General features: G+C 43.6%; 2 protein-coding genes across 4 annotated transcripts in view; one reads left to right on the top strand and one right to left on the bottom strand.

Annotated features, from left to right (window-relative positions):
* The window catches only part of LOC126457770 (protein IMPACT-like), a 55,037-nt gene extending 39,948 nt beyond the window's left edge, over positions 1-15,089 (bottom strand). Inside the window, exons 1-2 of one of the 3 annotated variants that reach the window (XM_050094342.1) lie at positions 14,859-15,089; positions 14,452-14,684 (exon numbers count right to left, since the gene is read on the bottom strand). In XM_050094342.1, coding sequence (XP_049950299.1) covers positions 14,452-14,684; positions 14,859-14,882 — 257 coding nt within the window. In that variant the 5' untranslated portion in view covers positions 14,883-15,089. The remainder of the gene's footprint in view (positions 1-14,451; positions 14,685-14,858) is intronic. The other 2 variants (XM_050094343.1, XM_050094341.1) reach the window with 2 other exon arrangements.
* Positions 15,090-15,970: 881 nt separating this feature from the next.
* Positions 15,971-16,396, top strand: LOC126456319 (uncharacterized). Its single transcript, XM_050092070.1, has one exon. It carries the CDS (start codon positions 15,971-15,973, stop codon positions 16,394-16,396), a length of 426 nt encoding a protein of 141 aa, XP_049948027.1.
* The last annotated feature ends 1,356 nt before the right edge of the window (positions 16,397-17,752 follow it).

Here is a 17,752-nt window from a genome sequence, read left to right as displayed (position 1 = left end):
TATCAAACAGCCTTCAAAGTACTTCCTTTCCAGATAAAAATGCACTCCGAACACAGCTTGACGAGTTTTTCACCTTAAAACCATGTTATTTCTACATTCGCAGAATTAAAAAGTTGCCCCATCAGTGGCAGACTGTTCGAGATAGTGAAGCAGAATATATTATTGATGACTAAAGTCACTGTTACGTGTGTCTGTTGCATTTATTAAACTTCTGGAAAAATGCTATGAATTTATGCACCAACCAAATACATCAGAGGTTGGGCCTTTTGGTCCGTTCCATCTGCTTCAAATTGGTCAAGCTAATCATTGGTTTATACTGTTTTAATGATTCTTCCATCTGACATATGGTTTGTGTGTAGTTTCCATCTTATCTGATGTTGTTGTATTGTGTCAGTTATGTTTTACACAAAAATGGTTGGTCAGTAACTTGATGATCATTTTTGCCCCTAGGTGTGATGACGCATTGCAAAGATTACACTTTTGCAGGTGTATTGATGTGAGGGGTTTTGTTGAGTTGGGTGAGTAGAGGGAGAAAGACATGGGAAGCAGGAGGAGGGCTCGGCAATGGGTAGCTAGCAGCTCAGATGGAGACAGCAGGTGCGCAGGACAGGAATGCAGGAGGAAGGGGCAGCAGGTGCATGAGTTAAGCCTGTGAACACAGACACTGGAACCATTGGCTTCATGAAGGTCACACGGAGGTTGGATTGAGAGGGGATGACGGGACAGAGGAAGGGGAAACTATTGGGCTGAGGGTGTAAGAACAGTGGATTACTGGAGACTGAAGCCAGGAGGATTACAGGAGTGAATGACATATTGTAAGGAAAAATCCCGTCTGTGTAGTTCAGAAAAGTTGGTGCTGGAGGGATAAATGCAGATAGCACAGGTTGTGAAGCAGCCACTAAACTCCATTAGCCCGCTGCCCCCATAACCTCTACCACACAGTTTCCCCTACCTCTGTCATGTAATCACCTCCCATACCATGCCTCCATATCATCTTCTTCATTTCTACTGAAAGCTAGAAAAATTTTCGTTCTTTTATGTGTGCCCGTCCATGACTCAGTCCTTCCACTACTTGTAAGTGGTGTCCTTTACTTGTACAGTATTTACATTCTGCGAGAACTTTTCTTACTATACTTAACCTACTCTATGATCTGTTTTCCAATTTCTCCCTTCATTTGCCTGGACTGGTATCCTAAAAATGACAATGGTTTTGTCTTCTTAATGGAGGTCTCCAAATTGTATTCTCTGGCTCTTTTGCTATTAAAACAACTTCTTGTAGGTCATCTTCATTCCAATTAACAATTACTCGGTGTCGGACAACAAGCATCATAATAACAGCCACATTATTAAACGTTGTATTGCCTGTACCCAAGTTTTCAGATTATCATTGATATATACAGGGTAAGTCGTGTACGACTGAACACCCCCATTATTCCAGGGGCGATTGCACGTATTGGCATGCGGTTTTCAGCGAATCATAGCCAACTATGGGGCACATACATTGGTACATGCACAATTATCACAACGTTTATATTGACCGAGATAATGAGGCAAGTCCATGTTTTTTAAGTGGGACACAATACTTTTTTTACCAACATTCGAACGCTCTGCAAAAAACGCTTATAGTGATGTAACGCATGTTGCTATTGTGATTCAAACATCACTTAAAAGACGCTGGGAAATATTGTACGATTGAAGGTCGAGGCAGTCGGAAGCGGCTGCAGACTGTAAAACACGCCTCGCGCGATCCGCAGGCCGAGTTGCCGTGCTCTATGCAGCATGCACCGCCTACGCTACGTAGGTAAATCGTCATCCGCCCTCTTTTAAGCAAAGTTTGAATCACAATAGCAACATGCATTACATGACTATATGTGTCTTTTCCAGAGCATTCGAATGATGGTAAAATAAGTATAGCGTCCCATTTAAAAAACATGTACTTGCCTCATTATCTCGGTCAATATAAACATTGTGATAATTGTGCATGCACCACCGTATGTACCCCATAGTCCACTATGATTCACTGAAAACCGCATGCCGATACGTGCAATCGCCCCTGGAATAAAGGGGGTGTTACGTCTTACACGACTCACCCCGTATATTAAAAATAGAGGGTGAAAGGGGGTTCCCTTGTACAACTCCTCGGTTTGTTGCATCCATATTATGTCTGCTCTCCGCTATTTTTATCTATATATTGTTATTCATATATTAACTCAGCACAACTCTTAAAGATGAAATGGAGTCCGTCTGTTTCTTAAAATTTCCTACAGTTTACTCTGATCTATTTTATAGAATGCATTTTTGTAGTCAATGAAGACAAGATATATTGGTAAATTAAATTCAAGGTGTTGTTCTATTAGTTGTGTCATACTGAAGATACAGTCTAAGCATGCTCTTTCGCAAAAACCATGTTGTGTATCTGATAATAGATTTCAGTGATTAGTGATCTCCATTTTGTTAAAACTGGGGTTCCAACATTCATGTCGATTTCCTTTTTTTTTTTTTTTGAATTAGGCATATTAGGGCTACATTCCATTCTTCACGTATACAACCACTTTGCTGATCTTATCACATCCTAGAGTCTTCCTGTTCTTGCTACACATTACTCAAGCCTGTAGATCTTCCAATATTATTAAGCCTACATATTCATCTATACTCCACGAACCACCACAAGATGCATGACAGAGGGTATGTCCCATTGTACCAGTTATCAGGGTTTCTTCCAGTTCCATTCACGTATGGAGCATGGGAAGAATGATGGCCTGAAAGCCTCTGTGAGTGCTGTAATTATTCTAATCTTATCCTCACGATCCCTATGTGAGCAATACATAAGGGGATTGTAGTATATTCCTGGAGTCATCGTTTGAAGCCGGTTCTTGAAACTTTGTTAATAGAGTTTCTCAAGATAGTTTACGTTTACTTCAAGAGTCTTCCATTTCAGTTCCTTCAGTATCTCTGTGACACTCTCCCACAGATCAAACAAACATCTGACCATTTGTGTTGCTCTTCTCTGTATACATTCAATATCCCCCACTAGTCCTCAATCCAGTCACAATTTTCACTTGATACCCCATATGATCATACTTTTGACAATAAGCATTGGTGTGATACTGAATCATTCGTATCTGCTTCAGTCATAGACATCTGTGTATCTTGCTCATCCAATCCAGAGTGTTTTATAGTACTGTATAGTATGATCCATATTTTGCCACTGTTGAGCAGTGTCTGACAAAGAAAGTGAAACACTCAAGAGAGGAGGAGGTGGAAGCAAAATGAAATTTTGCAGGTTGAGAGGGCATGTAGTGTTGTTTCAGTGATTACAAACTCCAGTATAATTTGCAAAGAACTTGGCAATATGAGCCCACTTACCCAATCTGTTACCCCCGGAAACCATCCTTGTAACCATTGATGCCACTTCCTTATACACAAATATTCTGCACGTCCACGGCCTCGCTGCAATGGAGCACTTCCTTTTACACCGATCACCTGCCACCCTACCTAAAACCTCTTTCCTCATTACCTCAGCCAGCTTCATCCTGACTCACAACTTCTTCACTTTCGAAGGCCAGACATACCAACAATTAAAGGGAACAGCAATGGGCACCTATTTATGGGTCGCTTAGAGGAAGCCTTCTTGCTTACCCATGCCTGCCAACCCAAAGTTTGGTACAGATTTATTGATGACATCTTCATGATCTGGACTCTCAGTGAAGAAGAACTCCAGAATTTCCTCTCCAACCTCAACTCCTCTGGTTCCATCAGATTCACCTGGTCCTACTCCAAATCCCATGCCACTTTCCTCGACGTTGACCTCCATCTGTCCAATGGCCACATCAAACCCACCAACAAGCAATAGTACCTCCATGACGACAGCTGCCACCCATTCCATATCAAACGGTCCCTTCCCTACAGCCTAGTTCTTCGTGGCAAACGAATCTGCTCCTGAATCCCTGAACCATTACACCAACAACCTGAAAACAGCTTTCACATCTCGCAACTACCCTCCCGACCTGGTACAGAAGCAAATAATCAGAGCCACTTCCTCATCCCCTCAAACCCAGAACCTCCCACAGAAGAACCCCAAAAGTGCCCCCACTTGTGACAGGATACTTTCCGGGACTGGATCAGACTCTGAATGTGGCTCTCCAGCAGGATATGACTTCCTCAAATCCTGCCCTGAAATGAGATCCATCCTTCATGAAATCCTCCCCACTCCACCACGAGTGTCTTTCCGCTGTCCACCTAACCTTCATAACCTCTTGGTTCATCCCTATGAAATCCCCAAACCACCTTCCCTACCCTCTGGCTCCTACCCTTGTAACCGCCCCCCGGTGTAAAACCTGACCCATGCACTGTCCCACCACCACCTACTCCAGTCCTGTAACCCGGAAGGTGCACACGATCAAAGGCAGAGCCACGTGTGAAAGCACCCACGTGATTTACCAACTGATTTGCCTACACTGTGAAGCTTTCTATGTGGGAATGACCAGCAACAAACTGTCCAATCACATGAATGGACACAGGCAGACAGTGTTTGCTGGGAATGAGGATCACCCTATGGCTAAACATGGCTTGGTGCACAGCCAGCACATCTTGGCACAGTGTTACACCGTCCGGGTTATCTGGATACTTCCCACTAACACCAACCTATCAGAACTCCGGAGATGGGAACTTGCCCTTCAATATATCCTCTCTTCCCGTTACCCACCAGGCCTCAACCTCCGCTAATTTCGAGTTGCCGCTGCTCCTACCTCACCTGTCATTCAACAACATCTTTGCCTCTGTACTTCCACCTCGACTGACATCTCTGCCCAAAATCTTTGCCTTTACATATGTCTGCTTGTGTCTGTATATGTGCGGATGGATATGTGTGTGTGTGTGTGCGCGAGTGTATACCCATCCCTTTTCCTCCCTAAGGTAAGTCTTTCCGCTCCCGGGATTGGAATGACTCCTTACCTTCTCCCTTAAAACCCACATCCTTTCGTCTCTCCCTCTCCTTCCATCATTCCTGATGAAGCAACCGTGGGTTGCAAAAGCTTGAATTTTGTGTGTGTGTGTGTTTGTGTTTGTTAGTGTCTCTATCAACATACCAACGCTTTTGTTTGGTGAGTTACATCATCTTTGTTTTTTTTTATATATATAAGGTCGTGGTCATCTTTACGAATCAACACATTGATTTTTTTCTTACACATTTTGCATTACCTTTACATGAGCTGTAAAGTAAATTCTGTAACAGAGTTTTACGAAACCAGGCTCATGATAAGCTGCCACATAAAGACAGAATATAGTTTCAACATTTCAACTAATTTCTTTTCCTTCTCTGGCTTATCTCATGCAAACTCATTTTTTTTTTTCTATGCAATTTATTACACTTAATTTTCTGCCTGTTTATGACCTGAAAGAGCTGTCCATGCTGCAATTTCTTCTTTAAGGTGACAGTTTGTTTTCTATAAAGTGTGAGCTGGGTGTCGATGCCAGCTGTGGCGGCATTGCAAATGAAGTTCTACTTTAATCACAGTACAGGTATTTCCCATGTCAGTAATTTACTTCTAATATTTTTGAAACAGGAGCTTGCCAGTCTTGTGTTCAACTTTATATACAGCCATAAACACCTCTCTGTACTAGTATTTTTGGTCCGCAACAACTTTCTCAATTAACAAATATAATTTTGCTTATAAGAGACTTATAATGTCCTACTTTTGCAAACAGATACTTCTACTGAGGAAACTGGAAGACCACTTAGCGGAGAACAAAACAAAATTAATCAAAAATCAAGAGAATGAAAAATGGTTGTCTGTTCCTGAACAAGCAAGCAGCTACAAGGACCAGTGGATAACACATCTGAAGAGTAACCTGGAGGATAAAATTATGACTAACTTTGGCACTTCGACTTGAGTTTATGAAATGGACTTAAAAATGTCAATTTTCATTTTTTTTTAATTTATTGGACAATCAGTTCCCACAGTTTCAATAATGAAATCACATCCTAAGCACCTGAAAAATAATTAAATGTGTCAAGCAATCTTCCTGCCACATCCAATCTTTGAAGCAACAGTTTAATATCTACAAGCTCAGAGAGACAACAATCCCTACATTCAGAGGGAGAGGCTTCCAAATTGTATATAGCAAATCCTATACTTCTAAAAAAGTGTGTTCATGGCAAGACCTAGAATCCAAACGAGTCTCTAAACTCGCTCATATGATTAAATACCTTACAACCACCTACAGTTGTCAGAGTTGCAACTTATGAAGCAGTTCATGTATTTAATGATGGAGCTGTAGGGAGGATGAAGGTATTTGAGAGCATGGGCTTTAAGAGAGAAAATTTCACTCAAGACATATTGAGAAAAATAGATTTACAGCACCTCTCTGCAGCTGAAAGGTCAACTGAAGACTTATCAAAGGAAAGAAGGCAGGGAACAAGAAACCACAAGAGAAGCCTTGAAGGTAAAGAGGACCCTGAATACAAATCTGGCACCTTCTAAAGAGGTGACATACGAAAAAAGGTAGGTTCAGCTTTAAATTGCATTTCCTGAAAATCGTGTTTATGAACCTTTTTCTCTCAGAATCTGTGAAAGCTACAATTATGAAATTTTGTACACTTATCACTATAAACCCAATAACTGCTGTCTCAATAGTAAATTTGGAAATTCTGAATGTAAGCTGATATATACTGTGAGATCAAAAGTATCCAGACACCCCAAAACATGTTTTTTCATATTAGGTGCATTGTCCTCCCACCTACTGCCAGGTACTCCGTATCAGCGGCCTCAGTAGTCATTAGACATCGTGAGAGAGCAAAATGGGGCGCTCCGCAGAACTCACAGACTTCAAGTGTGGCAGGTGATTGGATGTCACTTGTGTCATACATCTGTACACAAGATTTCCACACTCCTAAACATTCCTAGGTCCAGTTTCTGATGTGATAGTGAAGGGACACATACAGCACAAAAGTGTACAGGCCGACTTCGTCTGTTGACCGACAGAGACCACCGACAGTTGAAGAGGGTCGTAATGTGTAATAGGCAGACATCTATTCACACCATCACACAGAAATTCCAAACTGCATCAAGACCCACTGCAAATACTATGAGAGTTAGGCGGCAGGTGAGAAACTTGGATTTCATCTACATCTACATCCATACTCCGCAAGCCACCTGACGGCGTGTGGCGGAGGGTACCTTGAGTACCTCTATCGGTTCTCCCTTCTATTCCAGTCTCGTGTTGTTCGTGGAAAGGAGGATTGTCGGTATGCCTCTGTGTGGGCTCTAATCTCTCTGATTTTATCCTCATGGTCTCTTCGCGAGATATACGTAGGAGGGAGCAATATACTGCTTCACTCCTCGGTGAAGGTATGTTCTCGAAACTTCAACAAAAGCCTGTACTGAGCTACTGAGTGTCTCTCCTGCAGAGTCTTCCACTGGAGTTTATCTATCATCTCCATAACGCTTTCGCGATTACTAAATGATCCCGTAACGAAGCACGCTGCTCTCCGTTGGATCTTCTCTATCTCTTCTATCAACCCTATCGGGTATGGATCCCACACTCGTGAGCAGTATTCAAGCAGTGGGCGAACAAGTGTACTGTAACCTACTTCCTTTGTTTTCGGATTACATTTCCTTAGGAATCTTCTAATGAATCTCAGTCTGGCATCTGCTTTACCGACGATCAACTGTATACGATCATTCCATTTTAAATCACTCCTAATGCGTACTCCTAGATAATTTATGGAATTAACTGCTTCCAGTTGCTGACCTGCTACATTGTAGCTAAATGATAGGGATCTTCCTTTCTATGTATCCACAGCACATTACACTTGTCTACATTGAGATTCAATTGCCATTCCCTGCACCATGCGTCAATTTCGCTGCAGATCCTCCTGCATTTCAGTACAATTTACCATTGTTACAACCTCTCAATATACCACAGCATCATCCACAAAAAGCCTCAGTGAACTTCCGATGTTATCCGCAAGGTCATTTATGTATATTGTGAATAGCAACGGTCCTACGACACTCCCCTGCGGCACACCCAAAATCACTCTTACTTCGGAAGACTTCTCTCCATTGAGAGTGACATGCTGCGTTCTGTTATCTAGGTACTCTTCAATCCATGATATGAATATAATAGAGGGAAACATTCCACGTGGGAAAAATATATCTAAAAAGAAAGAAAGATGATGAAACTTACCAAACAAAAGCGCTGGCAGGTCGATAGACACACAAACAAACACAATCATACACACAAAATTCTAGCTTTCGCAACCAATGGTTGCCTCGTCAGGAAAGAGGGAAGGAGAAGGAAAGACAAAAGGATATGGGTTTTAAGGGAGAGGGTAAGGAGTCATTCCAATCCCGGGAGCGGAAAGACTTACCTTAGGGGGAAAAAAGGACAGGTATACACTCGCACACACACACACATCCATCCACACATACACAGACACAAGCAGACATTTGTAAAGGCAAAGAGTTTGGGCATTTTTTGGGCAGAGATGTCAGTCGGTGCGGATGTGCACGGCCAGCACATCTTGGCACAGTGTTACACCGTCCGGGTTATCTGGATACTTCCCACTAACACCAACCTGTCAGAACTCCGGAGATGGGAACTTGCCCTTCAGCATATCCTTTCTTCTCGCTATCCGCCAGGCCTCAATCTCCGCTAATTTCTAATTTCAATTTGCCGCCGCTCATACCTCACCTGTCTTTCAACTTCATCTTTGCCTCTGTACATCCGCACCGACTGACATCTCTGCCCAAAAAATGCCCAAACTCTTTGCCTTTACAAATGTCTGCTTGTGTCTGTGTATGTGTGGATGGATGTGTGTGTGTGTGCGAGTGTATACCTGTCCTTTTTTCCCCCTAAGGTAAGTCTTTCCGCTCCCGGGATTGGAATGACTCCTTACCCTCTCCCTTAAAACCCATATCCTTTTGTCTTTCCTTCTCCTTCCCTCTTTCCTGACGAGGCAACCATTGGTTGCGAAAGCTAGAATTTTGTGTGTATGATTGTGTTTGTTTGTGTGTCTATCGACCTGCCAGCGCTTTTGTTTGGTAAGTTTCATCATCTTTCTTTCTTTTTAGATATACTCTTCAATCCAGTCACACAACTTGTCTGATAGTCTATATGCTCTTACTTTGTTCATTAACCAACTGTGGGGAACTGTATCGAACACCTTGCGGAAGTCAAGAAACACGGCACCTACCTGTGAACCCGTGTCTATGGCCCTCTGAGTCTCGTGGACGAATAGCGCGAGCTGGGTTTCACACGATCGTCTTTTTCGAAACCCATGCTGATTCCTACAGAGTAGATTTCTAGTCTCCAGAAAAGTCATTATACTCGAACATTATAGGTATTCCAAAATTCTACAACTGATCGACGTTAGAGATATAGGTCTATAGTTCTGCACATCTGTTCGACATCCCTTCTTGAAAACGGGGATGACCTGTGCCCTTTTCCAATCTTTTGGAACCCTATGCTCTTCTAGAGACCTACGGTACACCGCTGCAAGAAAGGGGGGGGGGGGGGGGGGCAAGTTCCTTCGCGTACTCTGTGTAAAATCGAACTGGTATCCCATCAGGTCCAGCAGCCTTTCATCTTTTGAGCGATCTTAATTGTTTCTCTATCCCTGTCGCAGGTTCGAATCCTGCCTCGGGCATGGATGTGTGTGATGTCCTTAGGTTAGTTCGGTTTAAGGAGTTCTAAGTTCTAGGGGACTGATGACCTTAGAAGTTAAGTCCCATAGTGCTCAGAGCCATGTGAACCATTTTTTCTATCCCAGTTGTCTATTTCGATATCTACCATTTTGTCACCTGTGCGACAATCTAGAGAAGGAACTACAGTGCAGTCTTCCTCTGTGAAACAGCTTTGGAAAAAAGACATTTAGTATTTCAGCCTTTAGTCTGTCATCCTCTGTTTCAGTACCATTTGGGTCACAGAGTGTCTGGACATTTTGTTTTGATCCACCTACCGCTTTGACATAAGACCAAAATTTCTTAGGATTTTCTGCCAAGTCAGTACATAGAACTTTACTTTCGAATTCATTGAATGCCTCTAGCATAGCCCTCCTCACATTACATTTTGCTTTGTGTAATTTTTGTTTGTCTGCAAGGCTTTGGCTATATTTATGTTTGCTGTGAAGTTCCCTTTGCTTCTGCAGCAGTTTTCTAACTCTTTTCCATCTCTTACGATCTTGCTTGGCACATACTCATCTAATGCATATTGTACGATGCTTTTGAACTTTGTCCACTGATCGTCAACACTATCTTTACTTGAGACAAAACTTTTGTGTTGAGCCATCAAGTACTCTGAAATCTGCTTTTTGTCACTTTTGCTAAACAGAAAAATCTTCCTACCTTTTTTAATATTTCTATTTACGGCTGAAATCATCGATGCAGTAACCGCTTTATGATCGCTGATTCCCTGTTCTGTGTTAACTGTTTCAAATAGTTTGGGTCTGTTTGTCACCAGAAGGTCTAACATGTTATCGCCACGAGTCGGTTCTCTGTTTAACTGCTCAAGGTAGTTTTCAGATAAAGCACTTAAAAAAATTTCACTGGATCCTTTGTCCCTGCCACCCGTTATGAACGTTTGAGTCTCCCAGTCTATATCTGGCAAATTAAAATCTCCACCCAGAACTATAACATGGTGGGGAAATCTACTCAAAATATTTTCCAAATTTTCCTTCAGGTGCTCTGCCACAACAGCTGCTGAGCCAGGGGGCCTATAGAGACATCCAATTACCATGTTTGAGCCTTCTTTAACCGTGACCTTCACCCAAATTATTTCACACTTCGGATTTCCGTCAATTTCCTTCGATACTATAGGACTTTTTATCGCTATAAACATGCCTCCCCCTTCACTGTCCAGCCTATCTCTGTGGTATACATTCCAATCTGAGTTTAGAATTTCATTACTGTTTACATCTGGTTTCAGCCAACTTTCTGTTCCTAATACTATGTGGGCATTTTGACCGTTTATTAGTGAGAGCAGTTCTGGGACCTTTCTATAGACGCTCCTGCAGTTTACTATTACCACATTAATATTGTTATTCCCTGTTGCGTTTTGCCTACTACTACCTTGCCGCATCTCAGGAGGCGTCTTTTTGGGCCTAGGGAGGGAATTCTCTAACCTAAAAAACCCACATGTGCGCTCCACATGTACTCTGCTAACCTTGTAGCCGCTTCCTGCGTGTAGTGCACGCTTGACCTATTCAGGGGAACCTTACATTTCTCCACCCGATGGCGGAGGTCGAGAAATTTGCACCCCAGATCTCCGCAGAATCATCTGAGCTTCTGGTTTAAGCCTTCCACTCGGCTCCAAACCACAGGACTGTGATCGGTTCTGGGAACGATACTACAAATCGTTAGCTCAGATTCCACCCTGTGAGCGAGGCTTTCTGCCTTCACCAACTCCGTCAACCGCCTGTACACACTGAGGATGACCTCTGAACCCAGACAGCAGGATCATTGGTGCCAACATGAGCAACAATTTGCAGTCGGGTGCACCCAGTGCTCTCTATCGTCGCCGGCAGGGCCTCCTCCACGTCTCGGAAGAGACCCCCCGGCAAGCAGACAGAGTGAACACTGGCCTTCTTCCCCAACCTTTCCGCTATTTCCCCTAAGGGGCTCCATCACCTGCCTAACGTTGGAGCTCCCAATCACTAATAAACCCCTCCCCCATGTGCCTGCTTGGACCTTGCTGAAGGAACGGCCACATGTCCACTCACAGGGAGAGCGAGTGATGCCACATGGCCAGTCTCCACACTGACCCTCCGCCTCATGCGCCGCGAATGCCGCCTAACATGCCACTCCCCTTAGGGAGAGGTTGGCCCAACCGCACCCGGTACCCGTGAAGATGTCTCGACAGCAGGGACTGTGGGTGAAGCATGTAACACCTGGGGTGTACCACGCGACGCACCCGACTCCCCACTGCCGCTACACTCCGAGGGAGCAGCTTGAAGACGGATGAACGCGGCCATCAACACAACCAGCTGTTCACAAACAGTGGCCAGCTGCTCCTGCGTCCATACACAGCAGTCACACATCCTATCCATCCTAAGAAATCAATTTACTGTAGAGAGTTAATCAACTTTTAACTAGACTGCTAATTCACTAAAGGTGGCTGATTGCCGACTAAAACTGTGATTACTAGACACTTCTTGTTGAAAACAATGAAAATAGCACTACCTGTCTCTGGACTGTATTCAAAACAAACACTAGCACTACTGGCACTATGGCTGACTAAAGGGACTCTCTCTGACTGTATTCAAAACAAACACGAAATCTACGGAACACTATTACTAGCACTCGAAAATTAAAGCTTCCTAAAAGCAAAAACACACGAAAGAAGAAGTGACAAGTAAGAAAAATACAGTTAATACTTAAATTAACATAGCTCGCTGCACAGCAGACGTGGTCGAGTGGCTGCTCATAAGCCATACATCATGTCCGTAAATGCCAAACGATGTCTCGATTGGTGTAAGGAGCATAAACATTGGACGACTGAACAATGGAAAAACGTTGTGTGGGATGACGAATCACAGTACACAGTATGGCAATCTGATGTTAGGGTGAGGGTATGGCAAATGCCCGGTGAACGTCATCTGCCAGCGTGTGTAGAGGCAACAGTAAAGTTCAGAAGCGGCAGTGTGATGGTGTGGTCATGTTTTTCAAGGAGGGGGCTTACACCTCTTGTTGTTTTGCATGGAATTATCACAGCACAGGCTTACATTGATGATTTAAGCACCTTCTTGCTTCCCACTGTTGAAGAGTAATTCATGGATGGTGATTGCATCTTTCAACACGATTGAGCACCTGTTTATAATGCACGTCTGTGGCAGAGTGGTTACATGACAATAACATCCCTGTAATGGACTGGCCTGCACAGAGTCCTGACCTGAATCCCGAAGTACACCTTTGGGATGTTTTTGAATGCAGACTTCGTACCAGGCCTCACCGACCATCATCGATACCTCTCCTCAGTGCAGTACTTCCTGAAAAATGGGCTGCCATTCCCAAGAAACATTCCAGTACCTGATTGAATGTATGCTTGCTAGATTGGAAGCTGTCATCAAGGGTAAGGGTGGGCCAACACAAGTATTACTGATGGAGAGCACCACAAACTTTTAAGTCATTTTCAGCCAAGTGTCCGGATACTTTTGATCACATAGTGTACGTGACTAAGTGCTCAGAAATTTGCATGCATTTCATGTTGTGCTTACAGAATTATAATAAAAAAAATATTAAAATTCTCCTATGTGATACTTTCAAAAAGCGCCAACATAAAATCTTAGTATAAGCAAAGAGATTAAAAAAGAGAAAATTTTGTAGAAATCTCTCTACTAGTTTCTGAGAAAAAGATACATACATTATTTTTTGAAAATAAAATTTTTAAATTCCATAAAAAGTTAAATACATATAATGCATGGAACTTAACAGTAAATGTGTTAATTTCATGTAAAGCATGATACAAAATTTCAGTACCATATCTTCAAAATTGTGGATCTGGTGAATCTTTCAAATAGTGTGTTTTTCCATGAACATCCCTCCTTAACAAGATGTTTACTTCAACTACAGCGTTTCATAAATACTTAATGCTGATCTATGTTATGGGTCCCAGATTAAAATTGTAGATCACTTTAAAAGAAACAAAATAAGATGGTTCATAAATTGGAGGAAGGACAGTTAAAATACTATGGTATCAAAGTAACTTCCCACATCCAATGTTGTATCATATGGAATAATGTTCTTTCCTCTCCCTTCCATCAAATAATTCAATATAATGTAATTGAAATCTGTAATACACAAAATAAGAATGGAATACAATGTTTTGAGTTAATTGCACTGTCAAAAAAATTGTACAAAGTTGGTCAAATGGAGGTCACCACATGTATGAAACCAAGAACAAGAAATGCTCCAAGTAACTTGTTATGACATACCTGCCCCACTAATCCTATATTCTGTGATCTTTGAACCAATGACTTTGTTAAAATGTTAATGTCTTGTCAGCGACTTGACACATTTGTTCATTACTTTACTGTCACAGAATCAATTAGGAGCTCATACACAAGATCATCAACTAGTTAAGCTATAGCTTCTGATACGAAAATGTCTCCGCCGTCCATCAACATGATACTGCAACATCTCTTCTGATAAAAATTTTGTTAGTGTTGAAATTGTACGGTAATGTATTTGCCTAGACAAAAATTCTGCAAGTGAAACCGATTGTAGATTTTAACAGACTTCCCAACTGCTTAAAATTCCATTTAATTTGTAAGCAGCTAATGCCATACAAATGCTGCAATAAGTAGGCCTATAAGAACGCAACCTTTTCTTTCTTTGAATGGGGATCCGGCTACTAATTACCATGAAGAAGAAAATCAGCTGTGGTTCTTTCTTCGTCATGTGCACGGATATTTAATCTTGGTTTTACAACTGAGATTGTGTCTTGAAAACTTACATACTTAGTTCATCAAGGGCGGAAATAACCAAATTTTTTTCTTCGGGTTTTAGTCCCGGTGCTGACAGCTGATACTTCGGAGGTGCTGTAGATGGGTATTCGGGTGGCAATATGAAATATAATGTGATCTCTTGACCACATTCCTTTAAGCTGATGCTGTACGATCGATTCACTTCGTCTTCCACTTTCCAGTCATCTCCATATATTGATGCCAGCGCCTCAATTTCGTCCGCCTAAGGGTCATGTTTTCACAAAATATAATCAAATATTACAATTCTGTGTAAGCTGCATGGGTACACTTTACAAGGAAAGACACGTGTTTTGTGTCCACCCCGAAATGGAATGCTGTGCAGGTAACCAACAGTCCATTCCTTGTAAAGTTTACAGCAAATACATTAATGTGTAACCTGCTTTGTGACATTATCTTCCATTGCCAGTTGTCCTCCCACACCGATGTCAGATAGATAGCATCTTAACTGAAGGTCTGAACGTCACGAAGTCATGTAACACTCAACACTAACGTCATGGGTATCAAGATATATATATCAGAGATGAACAAAAATTCAACTGTTATAAATCTTAACCTATACCAAGTTCATTGGGAAAACAAACTTTCATTTTTCTTTATTGTAATTTCAATGGCACACAATCACGTGGACTGACAGCAGATACAAACATTTCACTCAAAGATGACCAGTGTTTATTTCCTTAACAAAGTATGATCTCCCACAAACTTGACCCTTCGACCATAGATACTATTATAGGCATAAGCCAACGACCTATATAGTTTATATCATAGAGTAATTATATCAACGACCTATATAAAAGTTTATATACCTCCTTGGCATAAGCTATAGAGTATAAATTTCTAAGTAGTGAGCAGTCGGATGTGCACTATTTAATTCCGTTCGCTACATCTGCTGCAGCTCGCCAGCTCAAGCCACGTGATTTTGGAACGACTTGTTTGATTTTAATTTTGTGTCTTACAGCGCTGCAGCGCGCTAATTCAAGCTCGCCGGTGTGTGTGTGTGTGTGTGTGTGTGCTGTGCGCGTGGTCAGTGCAGTGGTGTGCGGTCGTTTACGCGACGTTGGTGTAGTTCCGCGCCCAGCCTCTAGAGGCGCTGTGTTTTCTATCTTTTATATACGTTCTGTTTATTGTTATTATTCCTTGTTTTTTTTGAGTTAGTGAGTAGTTCCGTGCCTCCTGACTTGTGTGGACGAATATTGTTTCCTCTCCTCATTACGGAAGTTTTCCGAGGATTAAGGATACTCTGTATAGGCCGGAAGCAAATTTTATAGCTCCGATCTGTCCATGCATGCCGGGCGTCGCCAGATGCGCGCTCGCAATAAAGTTATTGTTACTCAACTGAAGGTCTTCATTTTTCCGAATCACGTTAAGCAAAGGTCGGACAGCCACCAGTTTAGCTGTACCCGACAAGTGGTGACCCCGACGTGATCCAAGCAGAGACCAAGTGATTAAGAAGAAGCAGCCGTGAGCTACGCAAGGAACGAGCGCATAATGACCGAACAGCAGGCCGTCTCCAGGATTGCAATCCGTTTGCCGCCGTTCTGGCCCGACAACCCGGTACTCTGGTTCGCGCAGGCAGAGGCAAGTTTTAGCTGCGCTGGAATAACGGTCGAAGCAACTAAATTTGCGCTGATTGTGAGCCAACTCGACCAACGTTATGCAGCCGAGGTGCAGGACATAATCACAGCACCGCCCGAGGCTGGAGCTTATGCCAGGCTAAAATCAGAGTTGATTCGACGGGTGGCCGCGTCGCAAGAGGACCGGATACGTCAGGTTCTGACACAGGAAGAAATTGGCGACAGGAAGCCTTCTCAATACCTGCGACATCTACGCAGCAAAGTTGACACCGTTACTGTGCCAGACAGTCTGCTAAGAACGCTGTGGAGCAGTAGGTTGCCGCCGCAAATAAAGCCATAATCGCCTAACAAACGGACATGCCGCTGGATGACGTGGCGCAGCTAGCAGACCGGAATCAGGACGCGATCACACCGGCTCCGGTCAGCGCAGTCGCGGCGTTGGACAACAGTGCGAACAGTACCGCGTCTGTAGCACGAGCCGACCATGATTCTCTCGCTGCCAAGGTTGAACTTTTGTGCGCCCAGGTCAGTGCGCTGCTGGCACGTGACGACGACAATAATAGAAGAAGCCGATACAGACGGCGGCGTTCGAGAAGCAGATCTTCCGGCGGTACTACCACTCCGCAAGGCGAGGTACCGTTGTGCTGGTACCACCGACGATTCGGCGATCAGGCAAGGAAGTGCACATCGCCATGCTCGCACCCAAACGCCACCGGCGGTCGACAATAGGCGCAACCGACTGCCAGTTATCCTCCAAGCGCCTGTTCGTTACCGATAGGAGTTCCGGCGTTAAGTTTTTAATAGACACTGGGTCGGACCTGAGTATCATACCACGAACAGCCATACATCGTTGCCGGCCGCCAACTGCCTTCCGTCTGACGGCTGCCAACAATTCTTCCATCGCAACATATGGCACACGGAGGATGGAGCTTAATCTCGGCCTACGTCGCGCGTACTAGTGGAATTTTACAGTGGCTGACGTCACGGAGGCGATCGTCGGGGCTGATCTCCTCGCGCACTACCACCTGCTGCCGGACGTCGCGAACGCACGCTTGGTAGACAGCGTCACTGGCTTAGCAGTCACGGGTTTCCGTCGCAACACCGCAACGCACAGTGCCAAGTTGGTCCATGCTACGGAGGGTGAGTACACTGAATTACTGCTTAACTATCCGAACTTGACCAGGCCGCCTGGCGCTCCCAGGTTCATACCACATGGCACGGTGCATCACATTCAAACGACTGATGGTCCCCCAGTAGCATGCCGACCTAGGCGTCTCGCTCCGGACCGATTGAAGATAGCGAAGGCAGAATTTGACGCCATGATTCACGAGGGCATAATGCGGACAGATATCCCGTTCCGTTACTGAGGGATTATAATCACGCTTTACATGGTGCCACGGTGTTCACAGTTCTGAACTGCGCTAAAGCGTATACACAGATTCCGGTGGCCAATGACGACATTCCGAAGACTGCAATAATAACGCCTTTCGGTTTATTTGAAAGCAAATTTATGACTTTCGGTTTACGCAATGCCGCTCAGACCTGGCAAGGTTTACGCAATGCCGCTCAGACCTGGCAAAGGTTTATAGACTCGGTTCTCCAGTGGCTGCCGTTCTGTTTCGCCTACCTGGACGATGTGTTGGTGTTCTCTGCTCACCGCGATCAACACTGACAACATCTGCGAGAGATTTTCGAG

This window comes from Schistocerca serialis, chromosome 2, assembly GCF_023864345.2.
Source record: "Schistocerca serialis cubense isolate TAMUIC-IGC-003099 chromosome 2, iqSchSeri2.2, whole genome shotgun sequence".
NCBI classification, from domain to species: Eukaryota; Metazoa; Arthropoda; class Insecta; order Orthoptera; family Acrididae; genus Schistocerca; species Schistocerca serialis.
This window is presented reverse-complemented; position numbering and strand designations above follow the sequence as displayed.

What these genes read in the sequence shown, in the direction of transcription:
- LOC126456319 (XM_050092070.1), top strand. Translation starts at nt 15,971, where the DNA reads ATGACCGAACAGCAGGCCGTCTCCAGGATTGCAATCCGTTTGCCGCCG.